This window comes from Lycium ferocissimum, chromosome 10 (assembly GCF_029784015.1).
Source record: "Lycium ferocissimum isolate CSIRO_LF1 chromosome 10, AGI_CSIRO_Lferr_CH_V1, whole genome shotgun sequence".
In the NCBI taxonomy this organism is placed as follows: domain Eukaryota; kingdom Viridiplantae; phylum Streptophyta; class Magnoliopsida; order Solanales; family Solanaceae; genus Lycium; species Lycium ferocissimum.
The window spans coordinates 31,412,823-31,431,515 of record NC_081351.1 but is presented as its reverse complement, the minus strand read 5'-3'; the positions used below and the strand labels follow the sequence as shown (position 1 = coordinate 31,431,515).

Genomic DNA, 18,693 nt, shown 5'->3' with positions numbered 1-18,693 from the left:
TGGGATTTTTCTTTAGTAGTACGCCTTTTGCTTTTTGCCATGTGTCTTCTGAGTACAGGTCCTTGTGTAAGGTCCTCATCAGGGAGGCTATTGAGGAGCCAAGTGTCGTAGGTTATATTGGGTGAGTTAAAAAGTGGTGGGTGATCTCTCAGCTGGAGAGCACAATACCTTAAAAAAAAAAAAGGGGGAACAACTTATGATTGACCTTGTATATCGCTAAAATGTGGCTAATAGATTTTTGTGTCCTTTGAAGAATTTAAACCTTCTGGTTCCCTGCATGTACTCTTTTATCTATCAGGAGAGACATTCTCCTGAATAGGTATGGAGTCATCTTCTTTTTTTTCTTTTTTTTTTTTTTTTTAACTCCCAATGTAGTCTTTTCCAACACGAATTCATATTAAGTCAGACCTCAATAGGAATATCAAACACCGGATGAAAAACAAAATATTGCTATCAAATGGATTCTATTAGGTCTATAGCTTTAATGATACAGACACTACATGTGAATTTGTAGTCTGCATCTCTCAAAATTCCCCACTTAATGAAAAGAGAAGATATAACTCATGGTAAAAACTCGAATTTGTGGTTTTATAAGGAAGAATGTTTAGTCTAATGCTAATCAGCAGCTGCTTGAATTCATTTTGCTAAGGTCCATTTTCCTCTATCATTCTGAGCTTCCTCACAGTTCACTGCTCCGGAAATTTGGCTATTTGAACTTCAGGAAGAGGATTGGCTTTGAAAACTGGGCACAATGTCCCACTCCCGAACCCGTGAGTGGACTACTCAAGCTGCTCCCATAGCTAGAGCAGGCACCGCGTGCCGGCCAGGTGATGGACCGAGAATGGTTCCTTCACTCCCACTGGAACCTAAAAACTTTGATTTCTCAAACTTTGATTTCTCATAAAAAAAAAATACTTATAAGGTTAAAATTATTTTTTATGTATATATTGTAGATGTTGGCAGAGTCCGTAATATTTTGAACCCCAGGCGGACAGCCCCACCAGTCTAAAGACAGCCCCACTAGGTATACTGCTATTAATTTTGAGATTCAGGAATAGCGATGCAATTGGAAGATATTGGAAAGACGTAAACCAACAAAAGCACAGGAGTGGATCAGATACAAAATTCATATATAATATAAAGTTAGGCATAGATACGGTGATGTGGCACCTCTCTCTGGTCAGCATTTGCATTTATCTTTTTTCTCCTTTTTTTGACATTTTCTCTTTTTCTTTTATTGCATTTTGTGGTTCATTTATAGCACTAATCTATGGAATAATAATGGAATAAGCTAAGCCGAAATAAACCTAATGTAAAAATATAATGCTGGCAATTAAAGCTGCAACGAATAATTTTCCTACATCTTGGCTTATGAAACGGCTGCAGCAATAATAAGGTTAGCAATTGATGCAGTCAATTTAATTCATCTAACTTTGTCAATATGCGGTGTGAATTTTAAAAGGCAAGACATGGATACAAAGTTTCCTAGATTTTAACTTATGAAACGGTTTCAGCACTAATAAGGTTAGCAATTGATGCAGTCAATTTAATTCATTTAACTTGGCCAATATGCGGTGTGAATTTTAAAAGGCAAAACATGAATATTTATGTATTTTTGGTAGTAAACATTGTTAGCAGCATGAAGACGGGCGGATTTACTAAGGACTAAGGGGTGTCATCCGACATTACTTGGTTGAAATTGTTTACGAAATACATATGTAAATAATATGCAAATACGAAAGCAAGTATAAATTATTAAAGGTGACACCGCTTGACATTGTTCGCTTTTACCACAGCGGTTTGGAGCTCATTTTCCACTAACCAGTCGCGAGTTCGAGCCTTGTGACTGCATATTTTTTGAAACTTTGACCTCAGTTTTTTAAAAGATGGAGAGGTCAATAGGCATTGAGCTCTTTACCTCTTCCAAATAACTACCAACAAAATCATTGGGACTAAATTGTGCTGATGCTTTATTCCAAAAACGGAAAAGTATGTGCTATGTATAATGAACAGGTACGACAACAATGCAACGCCTATGTTAAAATAAGAACATGGTCTAGAAGTTGGCATTTGGATATAGGTTTGGAAGTAAGTACCATTTTCCCTGTAAGTACCATTTTCCCATTATTTTTAATTGGTATACCGTGGTATCCACTATCCAAAATGGTGCTATATACAGTGTAAACATAAATAAGTAACATGCTTTGGCCGTTAGCTTCTTATCATTTTTTATTCGAATATTTACAATATCATATTATAATGTTAACGTTATAAAAAGGTCGTAATACTTATTTAGTAATTTAAATTACACTTGAGTATTTTTTATTTTTTTTCATATCGACGCTACATATGTTAAACTGTATTTGCCTTTTCTTTCTATTGTTATGCTCTCATATTAGTCATTGCTCATTTATTTATTATTTTAAATTATCTGTTCCTTATTAATGCGGGTTTTCAATTTTTTCTATTCTTAAATATTCTTACTTTGTGCTTAAAGGGTCCTAATTTTTGGTAGTTTGATCTCTCTATGTTTTTTTATTTTTGGTCAGTGCTCTCGGTGAGAGATTCGAGACTATAACTGCATGATATAATTTGTTTCTATTTGCCTCTAATTTTTCTTTTTCTCTTTTACTTCTTAATTTCTCCTTTTTCCTATAAATTTATGGCTTTGACTTATCAACAATAACGATAAAGTTATCTTCGAGTGACTTAAAGGTCATGGGTCCAAGCCCTGAAAGCAACCAGTACTACTTGCATTAGGATAGTACGCGGGTTGTCTACATCACACCCTTTAGGGTCTGGCCCTTCCCAGACCCGGCTCATAAGAGATGCTTTGTGCATCGATCTGCTCCTCTCTTCTTCTTTTTTTCTTTTTTTTTTCTTTTTTTATCAATAATAAATATTATGTTTTTTCCATTTAATGTTTATATATGGTAAAAGTTATCATTTTTCGGTAGAAATAATTCCTTAAGCTAAATGTATGAATAACTTGATTATCTTAGGACCTTAAATAGGAGAAAAAAGTCCCGATACTAATGAATTGATGATTTATGAAAAATAAATCTCGAAGCAAAAGCTTATACTACGTTACTAAAAATACAAAATGCACTACAATAGAAAATTAAACAATAAAATAACGCCTGCTACTTTAACATAAAACTATTAGATAAGTTGCTAACAAACGTTCATACAACCTTTCTATTGATATAAAATGTTAGTAGTGCTATAGAAAATGAAACAATAAAAAAAATTACTACTGCAACATGAAAATATAGGTGATACTAAATGGTTTTAATAAGGAATCTTTGTTTGTTCAGATTTGAAAATTTAAAAGGATCTTTAAAAAAAATTGTAGTTTTGAATATCGTATAAATAACAGTTCATAATTGAATAAGATTTTAGGGATCAAAGCGCGGACAAGTTTACTAGTAGATACTAGTATAGTTTAAGGACTATCAATAATTTCAATATACAAGAGTACAACAACAACAAAACAACATACCCAGTGTAATCTTCCCACAAGTGGAGTCTGGGAAGGATAGGGTGTACGCAGACCTTACCCCTACCTTAGAAGTAGGGTCAATATACAAGAATATGCAGTATAAATTCTTATTATAAGTAGAACAACAAATACAAAGGTATTATAATACAGATGGGTAAGTTTAAGGAAAAAGGAAATTGTTTCAATGTGTGCTGAGCACCAAGAATGATTATACAGAAGCACTAACATTACGCAGAAGCAAGTGAAAACCAGACCAGTTCAAGCATCCGCCGGAGCAGGAGCAGTGTATTTAGAAATAGCTGCAAGTATCCTTTCTTTGTCTCTAGTTGGAAAAGCTTCCAATAGGACTCCATTTTTATAAAAGTGAAAAAGGGGTACTGTCTGCACCAAGTCAATTAAATTTGAAATATCAATTTTTTGTAGCATAACCAATTCTACATAAAAATAATAAGGACATCAACCAGATTTGAGAAGTAACAATTCTAGTTGCATCAAAGACCTCTAAATTATTTCTAAGCCATCAAAAAAATGCACCTTGATTCGCAGTCGTTCAGCAACCTCAGATTGTTCATCATATTCATCGATCACCTGTAGAGATGGGAATCATTATTCACACTATCTTCTGCTTCATCAAGTAGGAAAAAGTTAAGAGGATATGCTTTTACTCCTACCAAATCTAGACTAGAACAGAAACGCTCCCTGCTTCAACCAAAAAAAATGCAATGAATAGGCTAATATCAGCTTAAATGCATCCAAAACCACCAAGTACAAATTTAGATAACCATTTGCTTGCAAAAAATCCTCGCGATATTTGATATTTAGGTGGAAGAGATAAGGTGAAGTCACCAAGCCTTTTCCTTTTTTAATTATGTCTAATGTAGTATTCCCTTCGTTCCAATTTATGTGAAGGTGTTTGACTGGGCACGGAATTTGAGAAAGAAATGATGGCTTTTGAAACTTGTGGTCTAAAATAAGACATGGATACTTGTGTGGCTACAAATCATCTCATTAAGGCTAAAATGGAAAGTTTGAAGTTAAATTGTTACTAAATATAGAAAGATGTCATTCTTTTAAAACTGACTAAAAAAGAAAGAGTGTCACATAAATTGAGACAGTGGGAGTACTTACATTGTGTTTTAAAAATATAACTGGTGCTTGTTCATCACCAGCTCTCCTGCATAATTTTACAAACCCTTGCTCTATGTACTTGCAGCTCCCACAGGCGGTGCGGTAGAAGTCTACCACAACCAAAGCACCGGTCTTTTTCGCTTTTTCCAGTACCATGGAGAATTCCTCATCAGTCTTAAATTCTCTCACACATTCAACAGGACATACCTCGTCCTCTTCATCAAGTAGTTCATCAATGTTGTCATGAACCGTGCTCTGAATTTCTGAGCATTGACGCATTAGACTTTGAAGTGTGATATTCAGATCAGCATGTCTAAGTTCTGAACGAAGTCTTGCCTTTGAATGAGATGATTCGATGTTACTTCTACAGGAAAATGAATTAAGCAATGTATGGGCTGATTCATCACGTAGTAGATTTATGCTTCTAAAACTCAAGTTACACTGCCAATCAAGAACGCTTAGTCTTTGCATGAGTCTATATTAAGAACTGACCGACTGAAACCTGTATTTCCACCGGATGGAAAGCTCTTAGAGATTTTTGACAAGCAAAATTTAACATCCACACATAATAAAGCGGCAATTCCTTGTGTTTCTTCAGATCAAATTCTCATGAATTGAGATTATACTGCAGAGCCCGCTGAAATCAAAAGGCCAAACTTTAAGGAATTGAAAAAGAAAAAGAATTATTCCTGTTTAGAATAGAGGCAGCCACATATATTTCATAAATTTGAAATCTAGGTAGGACATAAACAATCAAGCAGAAGCTATATCTACAACAACAAAACTAGAGAATGCAGCACTTAATTGTATCCATCTCAGCATGAACCTGCACTTTGATATATAATCTCTCTATATGCAGATTGAATATGCCGCTTACGCAAAAGCAGAATTGAAAATTCTTGCTCCAGTGAAAAGTAAAGGCTATTACAAAGTTTGAGGTCTGAAGGAGGCAGTATGCTATAAAGGTTCTACCAACAAGCACCTATAACGCTAAGTGTAGCTCTATCTTTCTTCAGTCTGTTCGCGTTGGTTATACAAGATAAGCATTTTATGAACCAAAAACTAGTCCCTTGGCTTCGTGACTTATAGACTCAAAATTTAGCAAGCGCAGTTGGCAGAGAGTAGATAAATCTCTAACATGCAGAACTAGATTATCCCCATTAATGCATTAACCTAAGTATCACAATCCTGAAGGTCCATTCTATAAGCCTCTTTTAAACTGGAATGTTAGCTTCCTTTGCATTTGCAATATTAATACCCACTATTAAAATGTCTATTAAAGGCAACAAGAACAAATTCCACTAAGAAAATCTAAAGTTGGAGAGCCCATTTAGCCTATAAACTCATTAGTGTTTCTCTTTCTAATCAGGCTTAATACACAGACATTCCCTCAAACTTGCTAGCAAATTTCATTTAGACACTCGATCTACAACTTGTTCCAATTGAGCATAATATGTTCCTATTAGACACTTTCGGCTCATATTTTGTGTGTTCTCAATTGCACATTACTTAGATAAGTCAACCACTTAAAATATATCATTTTCTTTAATTATACACATCATACTCAATTGGAACATGCTTGAGGTTTTACGACTTATTGAAACTAATTCGTATAAGTAAATGTCGTAAGATATTTTAAATGGTTAACTTATCTAGATAATGGGCAATTGAGAACACGCGCACACAAAAGATTCAAAATTTGAATCGAAAGTGTCTAATAGGAATACTTGATCATGTGTTTAGGTGCTCAATTGAAACAAGCCGTAGTTCGAGTGTCTAAATGGAATTTGCTGGAAAATTTGAGGGGCTGTCTGTGTATTAACCTTTAATCAATGAGGGAAAATTAGCACATAACAAGTTCAAGTAGAGATAAAGAGAGAGAAAACAAATGTCCACATTCAAATATTAGATAATGGACCCTTAATTAGATATAAGTCTTGAAACAATGACATAAGGAACACCCAAAGAAGAGTTACTAAATTAGATCAACAAAATAAAGAAAAGGCAACAGAGTTAAATTGGGAAACAGAAAAGCAGAATAAAATTGAACCAATATGAAAAATAAACAAAAGGGCTTATAGGGAAGTGAAGTTCAGATAGTAAGGTTTCAGAAGAGATCTATAGTTACCAGTTTGCAGCAATGGCGCGAGTCTGCAAACTCTGGAATAAAGAAGCAATTTTTATATGGATGAGAAAAAGGACACGTTATCATTTTATCACTTCACATGTTGCCTGTCCTCCTCGATGTTGCGTTTTTTTGGGCCCTTTACGGTTTTAGACCAATCAATTTGGCCATTTACACACCTAGCGTAAAGTCAAATACTGTTACCGTAAGGACTAGGAAAATTGCATATCCATGTGATAGGTGCTAAATTATGTGAACTTTTCATACTTGAATTTTATATTTTATTTATTTTATATATGTACAGAAGCGGATTCATAACTTAAAATTAATGAATTAAACCTTTGAGATTCTTAACATTAAATTCATTATATTATTAAAACGAAAAAGAGACAAAATTGTCTCTATACTTTACATCGGCACTTTACCCTCCGTTAATAGTTGGCCGATTTTTCGCCCTTACCGTTATCAAAAGGTGTCACTTTTGCCCTTTCAGCTAACAAAATCTTTAAAAAACAAAAATCAGAAAATTCATACGAAAAAGGGCAGCCCTGTTCTATTTCTATAGCTGAGGGGCAATTTTGACTCTTTTCAATTCTCTCATCCTACTCATTTTCTTTCTATTTTATTTTTCTTTTCCTTTCTCTTTTTTCTTTGAAATCTTTCTTTTACTTGTGCTTTAAGGGGTCATTGGTATGCGGACTAAATTATTTCGGGATATAATCTCAGGATTATAATCTCGAGGCTAATTTATCCCATCTGGGAGATGGAATAAAATAATTCCAAGGTTAATGAGATAAGATGGGATACCCTATCCTGATTAAGGCATTTTATACTGCTTAATAGAAGGTATAAATTTATCTCAAACATGGTACAAAATTAATACCAAAAGTGCTAGGATATCCAACTTATATCATGTATGTAACGATCTAGAGCTCGTTTGGATTGGCTTGTTTACCAGCGTTTGTGGCCCATTTTTCGCGCTTAAAATAAGCCTCAAAAAAATAATTGAGCTTTGGCTTTAGCTTATCTAAAACGTACAGATAAGCTACTTTTTTTAAGCCTATCCAAACAGGCTCCTAAGTGCGACAAGTGCAATTACGCTCCTTGAGATTCATTTTTTTGCGCGGATTGCCGCTTTTTCCAAAGGTCTTTAAAAAGTTCATATTTGTGGTCTTTAAATTATGCCCCTCATATCTTGGTCTTTAATTTTTGCCCTTTGCATTGCAACTAAGCGTTCACGCGAAATCACAGGTTCGAGTTCGAACCCACGCTCAAGCATAAATTTAAAAAAAATTGCGGGGGCGATGCGGGTCGCGTGTATGCCGGCATACTCTTGTTAAGAATTACAAATTTATGCGGACCGGCATACTCATGCCTTATGGGCGTACTTAGCATAAGTATCTTGCCGGTCCATATTGCCTTATAAGGCATACTTTTAAGGGCAAACTTTTATACGACGACATAAACTTGTGAAGGGACCGACCCCGCATACTTATGCCAAGTTTAAGGCATAAGTATGTCGGGTCCGCATAACTTTGGTAATTCCTTCACGAGTGTATCCGGTGGGGGCATAGCAAAATTTAAACTCGCCTTGCGAATTTTTTTAAAAATTTTTGACGTATGAACAAACCCATGAATTTTAACCGGGAAAAAAATTTAAAGATTTGAAATATGAAGCAAAATTTAAAGACCACCCCAAAAGAAGGACAATTCGCCTTGATATTAGAAAGTGGAATCTAGATAGGCCCGTGTTACTCATGCAATTTCTACTCTATTCATCACCCAAGTTCACTGAACTAAGTTTTGGTTTTGGCCCACGAGCCTAGCTTATATGCATCTGAGTAAGCCCGAAATATTCACTTTAACTGATCTTACTCAATTCCGATCTGCTGTTACCATAAAAAATCAAAAGAAAAAAAAAATAGTAAATACAAGTTTTAACTCTAAGTAATACTAATTGGTAGAGCTCTATCAGGAATTGTAAGTTCCAATTCTTAATGTAACAGCTTACAGTCTGCCGACAATTGAACTCGAAAAAAAAAAAAATTAATGTGAAACTTGTCTTGGGCAAATCTCAATTCTCACATCGAAACGGGAGAAAAAAGTTAGACGTCACATAAGAAAGAGAGCTGAAGTCAATTGTTTAGGCTCATTTTGGATTAAAGCGCAAGGGAACAAAATCGTGAGGCCCAATACCATGAAGTAGCCCGGAGGGGCGGGCCGAGCATACCTTGACAGTTGGATCTGGATTGTGACACTTAGGAAGGGGAAAGAGAGAGAGAATAGTAAGAACTAAAGTCACACTTATTATGTAGGAGACTTCAGTCGGTATCACCGGTGATCAATTTTCTATTTTTCACGATAATCTCTGAACACATCGACTAAACAAGAAGAAGTGCATTCAAGCAGGGAGATGTAGTATGGTTGCAGGCCAAGAGAGTAAGGTCATGTAGTTAAGCAGCTTTAAAAATGTGTACATATACTTTAGTTCGTATCCACTACCACAAAAAAGTTATAGCTTATAGTAGCATTTTAGATCCATCTCTCCACACTTAACATAGGATGGAAGTAATTGCACATTTTGACCTTCAAATGGACTGGTCTTTAATTTTTTTCCCTACAAATGGACGGTCTTTAATGTTTGCTCTTCAAAATTGAACTTATGTCTATAGGGGTATAAGTTCCTTAATTTTAATTTATTATATATTTAGCACCTATAGGCATAAGTTCGATTTTGAAGGACAAAAATTAAAGACCAGCCATTTGAAGGCCAAAAATTAAAAACTGGCACAAAATAGGAACAAAAGTGCAAATGATCCCATAGGATGTTGCATCTCAAATGAAAATAAGGTACTAGCTGGGTTGGACACAAATTGGGCTCAAAATAAAATAGTAATGCCCAAATAGAAAGAGAATATCGGACCCAATCCTCTAGCCTCAATCTGGTCTAGTGCAATTACAATTGGGAAAAATTACATAGGATACCTACTTAATACTCTTTATTATAAAATATATAGATAGTTTTTTCTTATTTACAAAACATAACGATATATTACGAAACATGAAACATGACGGATTTTCATATATTTTTCGTTTTTTTATTTTTTTAAAAAAAATAATTTTTATATTTAAAAAAAAATTAAAATTTTTTTTTGCTCAAAAGCTTAAAAAATTACCTCAAATTTTTGTGTATGAAAGCTGTATGAAATGTGTATGTTTGAGCGAAATTTTTAACAAAATTTTCATATACAAAATTGTGAGCGAAAACTTTAAGCCTTGAATATTGTATGAAAGTTGTTACAATGTTGTTGTAGTTGTATTAATTTTCCAAAAACCTAATATGAATTTTATATACGAAAAAAGTGAATGAAATTCTAAGTCTTCCGCGAGATATACATATTTCATATCATTGTCATACACAAAATTTTGAGCGTAATGTTTAAGTCTTGATTGAGATATACACATTTCATACGTTCTTTATACATAAAATTTGAGCGAACTTTTTAAGCCTTGAGCAAGATATACACATTTCATACACAAAAATTTGAGTGATTATTTTAAGGGGTGAAAATCATTTTCATCCCCTAAGTTTAGCTTAAAAATCAAACACATCCCCCACGTTTGAACAATTGACATTTTCATCCCCATCTCAACTTCCGGCCATTGACCAGTAAGTTAATCGATAGTTGACCGGTCATTAAAGGGCTAAAATGTAATTTACTAATAGTCGAATTTAATAAATGCCCTTAATTAATCATATACATTCTTTTCATAATTATCATTTATAGTTCATGAGCTCACATTGATTACTCATGTTTAAAAAAAATAAAAAAATAAAAAAAAAGAGCTCACGTTGACTAATGTTATTTGTAGCCTTTGGTCATGAATAATATTTTTTTTTCGGAATATTTTTTCCAAATTTTTTCAAATCAGTGTTTGGTTATAAAATAATCCATTTTTACCAAATCCAATTTGAAGAAATGATAATTATGAAAAAAAAAATGTATATGATTAATTAAGGGCATTTATTAAATTGAAATATTAGTAAATTACATTTTAGGCCTTTTTATGACCGGTCAATTATCGATCAATACAAGTCGAATTCAATTGTTCAAACTTTTCCTTTGATTTTTAAGTCAAACCTGGGGGATGAAAATGATTTTTACCCTTATTTTAAGTCTTGAATGTTGTATCAAAGTTGTATACAATGTTGTTATAGTTGTATTAATTTCATAGAAATCTAACGTGAATTTTATACACGAAAATGTGAGCGAAATTTTAAGACTTGAGCGAGATATAAATTTCATACTCTTTTCATACACACAATTTTGAGCGAATTTTTTAAGCCTTGAACGAGATATACACATTTCATACATTTTTTATACTGTTTTCAGAGTGAACTTTTTAAGCCTTGAGCAAGATATACACATTTCATACATAAATTTTTGAGCGATTTTTTTTTTTTTAAATAATTAATTTTTTTTATTTTTAAAAAAAGCATGTTTGTATAGGATTTTTAATGTTATGTTTTGTAAATATAAAACTATAGTCACGTTTCGTAAATATTTCTCCTTAAGATGTATATATACGTAGTTGTCCCTTACAATTGTAGCGAATGAGAAGCTTCTCTTTTGTTTAGTTTCGTTAGATGAGACGATGAGTAAAGGCAATGACCAACAATTAATTACTCCCTCCGTCCAATTTATGTGATGTAGTTTGATTGAATACTGAATTTAAGAAATAAATGAAGACTTTTAAATTTTATGGTATAAAACAAGCCAAAGATATTTGTGTAATTATAGATCATCTCGTTAAGAGTAAAAGAATAAAGTTTAAAATGAAATTATTATCAAATAAGAAAATACTCCCTCTGCTTCAATTTTACTTGTTTAGGACTTTTCGTTGGAATAAGACATAATTTACCAATTAAGGCACTGACCATATTTTTATTGGGTTTGAAAGATTATTTGAAGTGAGTAATTACTACTATGAATAAAATAGAAAAAAAATAAATTATCTTCTCTTGATATACTAAAAATGATAAATAAAAATAAAAATTTATTTTTAAAATATTGGACAAATAAAAATAAAACATATCATGATTCTTGAAACCGAAAAAAGATATTCATGTATTATAAATTATTTTCCTTTTTGATTTATCTTTTTTTTTCTCATTACGATTTGTTTTCTTCAACACAAAAATTTGGAAAATTATCAATTTCCACACTCGCAAATTATAAAATAAATCACTAAATAAGAAAATATGTCATTTTTTTTAGATTAATTAAAATGAAAATTGTGTCATATAAATTCGGATTGAGGGAGTAGTATTTTCCTTTTTTTTTTTCAATCAGGCCGTATAATTTATTTCCCTATTTTTTGAAAAATTATCGATTTGTCTTCTTCAACACAACAATTTGGAATCGCCCATTATCAATTTCCACACTCGCAAGTACCTACTTCCCTAAAATAAATCACGGTACCTATCACACGTGGTTTCATTAAACAGCGAGTAAACAAACATTCAATCTGCAAGCGCGTAAGCGCAAACCCCCTAATTCTTTGCTAGTACGTCATCCTAATCTTGCACATTGAATTGCGTGTCGATCCACTAATCATACGCCCCTTGCCACCTCTATTACTTGCAGTTATTAGTCGTCTTCTTCGTTGGTAACCAAAACTTCAATCTTTTTTTTTTATCTTTTTCACCAAATTCTAAATTTTCAACTGCCATTTTAATGCCCATTAATACTTCACTCTATATATTACTCTTTCTCTAGCACATAAATTTATTCATTGTGTATTCTTGTTTTCACCGTTGAGCTTATTTTTTTGCAAGTATTAGCCATGGCGGATAATTCCACTCAGCTTAAATCTGATGCTATATTTGATCAAATGAAACTTCATCTTTCTACTGATGCTGGAAAGGAACTTATTAAGAAGATTGGTCTTGTTTACCAAATTAACATAGCCCCTAAGGTCCAAATTTTTCTATTTTTATATTCATGTATATATGTAGTTTTTTTTTTTAATTATTAATTTGTTTTTTTTTTTTTAATTTCTCAATTGGCAGAAAATTGGATTCAATGAAAAGGTGTATGTTGTTGATCTAAAGAAAGGAGAAACAAAAGAAGGTTTGATCTTCTTTCTTTTCTTGATTTTTTTTTTCATGCTTGTTCGGGTCGGGTATTTGAATTGTATGGATCGCTAATTGAATTGGGTATTTGGGAATTTAGGGCCATACGAGGGAGGGAAGCCTGATGCAACATTTTCATTTAAAGATGATGATTTTGTGAAAATTGCTACTGGCAAAATGAACCCCCAAATTGCTTTTATGAGGTACTACTATTACTATTACTATTACTCTTCTCTTTCACTATGTCAAGTTTTGTGCTTTTTATATTGAGATAATGGTCAAAAATGCACTGAACTATCACTTTTTCTCTGGTTTCATACCCCAAATATCACATGTTCTCTTTTCCTACCTCTTTTACTACCTGAACTATCACCATCTATGTATTAAAACACAATTCAACTATCAATTGTTCCCTTTTCCTACCTGAACGGTGGTGACAATGCAGGTAGGAAAAGGGAACACTATTCATAGTTGAGGTGTGTTTTTAGTTCAGGTAAGAAAAGGGAGAACTGATAGCTGGGGTATGAAACTCGTACAAAAGCGATCTATCAGGTGTGCTTTTGATCCTTAACTCTTTTTATATTACTACAAAGTTTGTCTTTTTGATAATTTTCCATTTGTGAATGCAGGGGTGCGATGAAAATTAAGGGGAGCATAAGTGCAGCACAGAAGTTCACACCTGACATTTTCCCAAAGCCTTCTAAGCTGTGAACAAATCTACTGAAAAAATGTCAGTAGTGCTTCTAGATTTTTCTTATCTCGAATCACCAAAAATCAGCTTATATGATTAGAAATTATGGAGGATTTGGATTTATCTGTCTGTTCTAGGGTATTATTCAGTGTCACTTTATGATGTAACGGTTGCTCTGGGCTTTTCTTCAAGGAATTGAAATTTAAATGTTCACATTTTAGGCAGTCAGGCAGTTTGAGCCTTATAATGATGTCTATTATGTTATACCGACCTTTTATTATAGATGGTGATTCTATTTTATGATTATGTCTACTCCTGTTAGTTTATGCAAAGCTGATATTGCGTTATTATTCTGTTGTTTTGCAAGTCTTGTTATTGCTGTACTGCTGTCTGTGACTGTAAGATCATTTGAATCAACCTTATGTTGCATCATCAAATTCCTGTCATATTAGCATAGTCTCGAAAGATGGGTATTATGTCATTCTGGAAAGATTGTAGGCACTATTTGAATTATTTATCAGCCTGCTTGATGCATTTGCTTAAAGCTAATTCTGCTAATCACAGTTTGAATGACAATGTAGCTAAAAGCTAGTAAAACCTATTTGCTGGTTGAGTTCTAGATGATTTATGTACTATTAACAAGCAAAGAAACTGGTTGTAACCCATTTTTGCTTTGAGTAGATACCAAAACGCATTGTGTTCTTTTAGATTCATGGTTGTGAATCTTGGTTACCATGTATCAGCTTTTATACCAGTGTCTACTAACATAATAACCCACTGATGCAAAGAACATTTCTCCCGCAAGTCCCAGGCTTAGAGGTGGACTTCCTAGTTCTACTATACCTCTTGATATCTAATTATAACATTTAATTAAGTTATCTTTGCACCTATAGCTCATCATACGGTATTTGTTATTCCATGTTTGAAGATGTGAAAAAAGGGTTCAGCCAATTAGTGACAGCTGAATGAAAACAAATGAGGAAAACCAGTAATACATTCATATTGAATGAGGCTAACTTCCTCTGTTCTTATCTATGCTTACAGGAATCTAACAAGTTTGGTGATAACGTTTCTCACGCTACAACCACTTCTTTAAAAAAAGATTTAAAGTTTATGTATAATTCTAGTATTTTTAAGTAACTGCCTTCCGAAATAATAATTTGTACAGAACAAATAAATTTTCTAAAGTGATTGGATTCCCCCGAACAGGCTAGTCCCCGGCTTCTAGCTTGTCCTTATCTCATAATGTCCAAGTATTGTCACTGAATTATTTGCTTATTGTGTCCATTCAGACTTACTTGGAACAAAACTAGGAAATGTGAAAACTTCGCCATATGTGTATGGATATATGTATAATTTATGTTGGCTTTGAAGATAAGTGCAGTGTGAATTGGAAAATTATGGGAAATGAAACAAATTTAATTTTTGCAAAGGCACTTGTCCCACGTTGGTGAGGAAAAACACTTCTTATGTGCTTATATATAGAATCACTTTTTCTAGTTATTAAAGAGTTAAGAAGAGAGTCTCTACTGGCGCTGTCATCTCTTGATTTTGCTTGGCTTCAGATTTGGCCAAATGATCTGATTGATAATTTTTTTTTTGGACCAAATTTACTTTAGAACAATTTTTAAAGTTTTTTTTTTGGGTTCTTAAATAAAAACGTGTTTTTTTAAATTACTGATTTGAACACAGGATAACAATTCAAACAAAGGTGCATCCATTCAGAATCCACTTTAAAATTGTTTATATATGTATATTTTATCTAAGTGCATTCACTCGAATATCCACTAATTATAAATCATGGATAATGTGAAAGCTTAATCTAAAATTTCAATTTACAAATTAAATATACTGCGTAAGATGAAGTATCTAACTCTATTGGCGTATGATCTAATACTATCTAGACTCCATGTCTTACCCGCTCAACATCTGAGTCAAGAAAAAACGACCACAAAATGACTGAAACTTGACACCTTTTTTTCGTCAAAAAATCATGTCCAAGACAAGAACTTTAATGCATAATTTGATTGGGTTTCGCTGAAGGCAAGAACTTTAAAATGCATATTTGGACTGGATTTCGTGGAAGGTAAGAACTCCAATGCATAACTTGATTCGATTTTGCTAATACTCATAGGCAAGTGATTCTCAATTGAAGGCAGGAACTTTAATGCACAGTTTGATTGGATTTGGTTAATACTCATTATTGAATGCAAGAACTTAAAATGCATCAGTGTGAAAATTAGTTTTGAAAAGTCAACATTTCTGTGCCAAAACATTACAAATAGAGCTTCTTGCCAGTCTTTTCTCCTCATCCTAAAATTAACACAACACAACACAAGTAACAATGAATCTCTTTGTTCCTCTTTGTTTAGTTCTCTCTCTTTTTCCTTTATTTGCAGCTCCAACGTTGTTGTTTCAGGTACATGCCTTTCCTAAACCTTGCCCCATGTATCTGTATATCTAATTTATTATACTTAATCACCATGCATATAACTATTTTCTTGTTTAATGATTTGTTAGGGGTTCAATTGGGAATCAAGTAATAAGGAAGGTGGATGGTACAACTCTCTCATCAACTTAGTTCCAGATTTGGCTAAAGCTGGAGTTACTCATGTTTGGTTACCCCCACCATCTAATTCTGTTTCACCTCAAGGTAAATTTAATTTATTTCGTTTCCTCCCTGCAGTTCAATAAAGTTTCCCTTCTTGTGTTTCAATCCATTCATAAAAATTGGACTCTAAGTTCGATTCTTAGGAATGAGGGTGTTCTTGAGCTGCATATGATTAATGGTGGAATATATAGTGCGAAATCAAAAGAAGAAGTTTAAAATTGTCCAGGGTCGTTTTGTTTAAAGTCTATTTATGTTGGAAGTACAAAGATTGCTTATGTGGTGAAGAAATTTTACGAGATGAACAATACTATCTAATAGGCATTGCCAAATTAAGAGCATTTTGTCTTTAGATACTCTTATGCACGTATGCTAATACAAATTTCTTATCCCCTATCCTATTTTGTATAAAATAATACATAGATTCATGTTTATGTTATAACGGAATCAACAATACCAAGTTTGGCCTCCAGAAAATAGTTTTGCAGAGATTACATTAGTTATGCATGATCTTATGCTGGAAACTAGATGATGTATAACAGTACAAGTAATAGGGAATCTGACAGAAACTAAATTTTCTTATACTTCAAACCAAACAATTCATTCAGTGTAATAACTTCCAGGACAAATGTTATGTAAGTCCTATGTTAATAAACTCAAGGATCAACGTATGTTTCAATTTTGATTGCTAATGGACCGGCACTACGTACGAATGACCAGCTAAATGTCGTTGAAATGAATTGCTTAATTATAGCGATTTTGTTATGGCAGGATATATGCCAGGAAGATTATATGACTTGGATTCGTCCAAGTATGGGAATGAGCAACAACTGAAAGATCTTATTAAGGCTTTAAATGGGCAGGGGATCAAAGCTGTTGCTGATATAGTAATAAACCACAGATGTGCTGATAAACAAGATAGCAGGGGAATATACTGCATCTTTGAAGGTGGAACGGATGATGACCGTCTTGATTGGGGCCCGCATGAGATTTGCAAGGGCGACACACAATATTCTGATGGCACTGGAAATGATGACACAGGTGAGGACTTTGGAGGTGCCCCTGATATCGATCACCTTAGCGACAGAGTCCAAAAAGAGTTATCAGATTGGATGAATTGGCTCAAATCTGAAATTGGATTTGAAGGTTGGCGATTCGATTTTGTTAAAGGCTATGCCCCTAGTATCACCAAGATTTATATGCAAAACACGTCCCCCGATTTTGCAGTTGGTGAATACTGGGATACTAATAGAGATGCGGTAGCTAATTGGGTTCAAAATGCCGGTGGTTCAACAGCTTTTGATTTCCCAACTAAGGGCATTCTACAAGATGCTGTTCAAGGGAATTTGCAGAAATTGAAAGATGAAAGTGGAAAACCTCCTGGTTTGATTGGTATTTTGCCTCAAAATGCTGTCACTTTTATCGATAATCACGATACTGGTTCCACACAACATATGTGGCCATTCCCTCAAGACAAAGTTATGCAAGGATACGCGTATATTCTTACTCATCCAGGGATTCCCTCAGTGGTACGTAATTTTTTCATTCGATTCTCATCAAATTCTTACTGTGCTAAGTTCATTTTACAACAAACTTATATATTGTTGTTCTTGCAGTTTTATGACCATTTCTTTGATTGGGGACTGAAAGACGGAATTTCGACGTTGTCCTCTATTAGGAAGAGGAATGGGATTTCTGAAACAAGTAGTTTGCAGATTTTGGCTGCTGATTCTGATCTTTATGTAGCAATGATTGACGAGAAGGTTGTTGTCAAGCTTGGCCCAAAAACTGATCTTGGAAGTCTTATCCCACCTAATTATCAGGTGGCAACTACTGGACAAGACTATTCTGTATGGGAGAAGAAGGCATAATAACTTTGAAATTTTTAGTTACAATGTACAATTGATTGGAGCTAATGTATTCATAGAATTCAATGTAAGGCACAATTTCCTTTGAGATCAGTGATGATTGCTTATGTTTCCTTCCAACTCTTTTACTTGAAGTTACTCAGAGAGTTGTAGAATAATCTTTGTGGAGGAAAGTCGAACAAATTAACAAGTTCGATATATACAACATTATTTTTTAACTATTATACAGACTTGATGCGTGTAGTTAATCAATATACATTTTCAAATTAATTTATTACTTAATCGTGGTAAATTAGAATGATTTGATGTAAACACTAAATAATGAATATTATTACTGTCTAAAAGTTCTCTACTTTTCTCTTTCTTCATGGTATGTTATACTAGATAAAGAGTCCTGATATTGGCTGGAATGAACCGTAATTGCGAATTGAGCAGGTCATGTCCATTGAATTGCAAATAATATCCTGTCTTATTTGCCTCTATTATTTGTTCCCGATGTAAATGCATGATGCTTTGTGTACCGGACTGCCCTTTTTATTCTTTTTCCTATGTAAATTACACTTTCACATTCATCAAATGGGATATGACATTAGCACTGAGAACCATTTTGTCCATAGTCAACTTGTATTTACTTC

General features: G+C 33.5%; 3 protein-coding genes across 5 annotated transcripts; 2 read left to right on the top strand and 1 right to left on the bottom strand.

Annotated features, from left to right (window-relative positions):
• Nucleotides 1-3,441: 3,441 nt before the first annotated feature.
• LOC132033379 (thioredoxin-like 4, chloroplastic) lies at nt 3,442-6,862 on the bottom strand. The gene is made up of 4 exons (XM_059423339.1): nt 6,759-6,862; nt 4,631-5,267; nt 4,037-4,090; nt 3,442-3,883 (listed from the first exon to the last, which is right to left on the bottom strand). The coding sequence occupies exons 2-4, from the start codon at nt 5,099-5,101 to the stop codon at nt 3,761-3,763; spliced, it is 648 nt and encodes a 215-aa protein (XP_059279322.1). The 5' UTR covers nt 5,102-5,267; nt 6,759-6,862; the 3' UTR covers nt 3,442-3,760.
• A 5,557-nt stretch (nt 6,863-12,419) lies between these two features.
• Nucleotides 12,420-13,888, top strand: LOC132033378 (sterol carrier protein 2). Of its 2 annotated transcripts, XM_059423337.1 has the most exons (5): nt 12,420-12,560; nt 12,599-12,734; nt 12,829-12,889; nt 12,992-13,094; nt 13,521-13,888. In XM_059423337.1, the coding sequence occupies exons 2-5, from the start codon at nt 12,603-12,605 to the stop codon at nt 13,600-13,602; spliced, it is 378 nt and encodes a 125-aa protein (XP_059279320.1). In that variant the 5' UTR covers nt 12,420-12,560; nt 12,599-12,602; the 3' UTR covers nt 13,603-13,888. The 2 variants fall into 2 exon arrangements, with proteins under 2 accessions (XP_059279320.1, XP_059279321.1); XM_059423338.1 differs by lacking the exon at nt 12,420-12,560 and having other exon boundaries at nt 12,577-12,734.
• Nucleotides 13,889-15,477: 1,589 nt separating this feature from the next.
• Nucleotides 15,478-18,165, top strand: LOC132033377 (alpha-amylase-like). Of its 2 annotated transcripts, none has more exons than XM_059423336.1 (4): nt 15,478-15,668; nt 16,103-16,235; nt 16,962-17,719; nt 17,807-18,165. In XM_059423336.1, exons 3-4 carry the CDS (start codon nt 16,967-16,969, stop codon nt 18,059-18,061), a joined length of 1,008 nt encoding a protein of 335 aa, XP_059279319.1. In that variant the 5' UTR covers nt 15,478-15,668; nt 16,103-16,235; nt 16,962-16,966; the 3' UTR covers nt 18,062-18,165. The 2 variants fall into 2 exon arrangements, with proteins under 2 accessions (XP_059279319.1, XP_059279318.1); XM_059423335.1 differs by lacking the exon at nt 15,478-15,668 and adding an exon at nt 15,698-16,001.
• Nucleotides 18,166-18,693: the final 528 nt, after the last annotated feature.

Coding starts and splice junctions, on each gene's coding strand:
- LOC132033379 (XM_059423339.1), bottom strand. CDS start 5,101: ATGCAAAGACTAAGCGTTCTTGATTGGCAGTGTAACTTGAGTTTTAGA. Junction 4,091..4,630: donor TTATATTTTTAAAACACAAT/GTAAGTACTCCC, acceptor CCATCTCTACAG/GTGATCGATGAATATGATGA. Junction 3,884..4,036: donor CTGAACGACTGCGAATCAAG/GTGCATTTTTTT, acceptor GACTTGGTGCAG/ACAGTACCCCTTTTTCACTT.
- LOC132033378 (XM_059423337.1), top strand. CDS start 12,603: ATGGCGGATAATTCCACTCAGCTTAAATCTGATGCTATATTTGATCAA. Junction 12,735..12,828: donor AAATTAACATAGCCCCTAAG/GTCCAAATTTTT, acceptor CTCAATTGGCAG/AAAATTGGATTCAATGAAAA. Junction 13,095..13,520: donor CCCCAAATTGCTTTTATGAG/GTACTACTATTA, acceptor TTGTGAATGCAG/GGGTGCGATGAAAATTAAGG.
- LOC132033377 (XM_059423335.1), top strand. CDS start 15,927: ATGAATCTCTTTGTTCCTCTTTGTTTAGTTCTCTCTCTTTTTCCTTTA. Junction 16,002..16,102: donor CTCCAACGTTGTTGTTTCAG/GTACATGCCTTT, acceptor ATGATTTGTTAG/GGGTTCAATTGGGAATCAAG. Junction 17,720..17,806: donor ATCCAGGGATTCCCTCAGTG/GTACGTAATTTT, acceptor TTGTTCTTGCAG/TTTTATGACCATTTCTTTGA.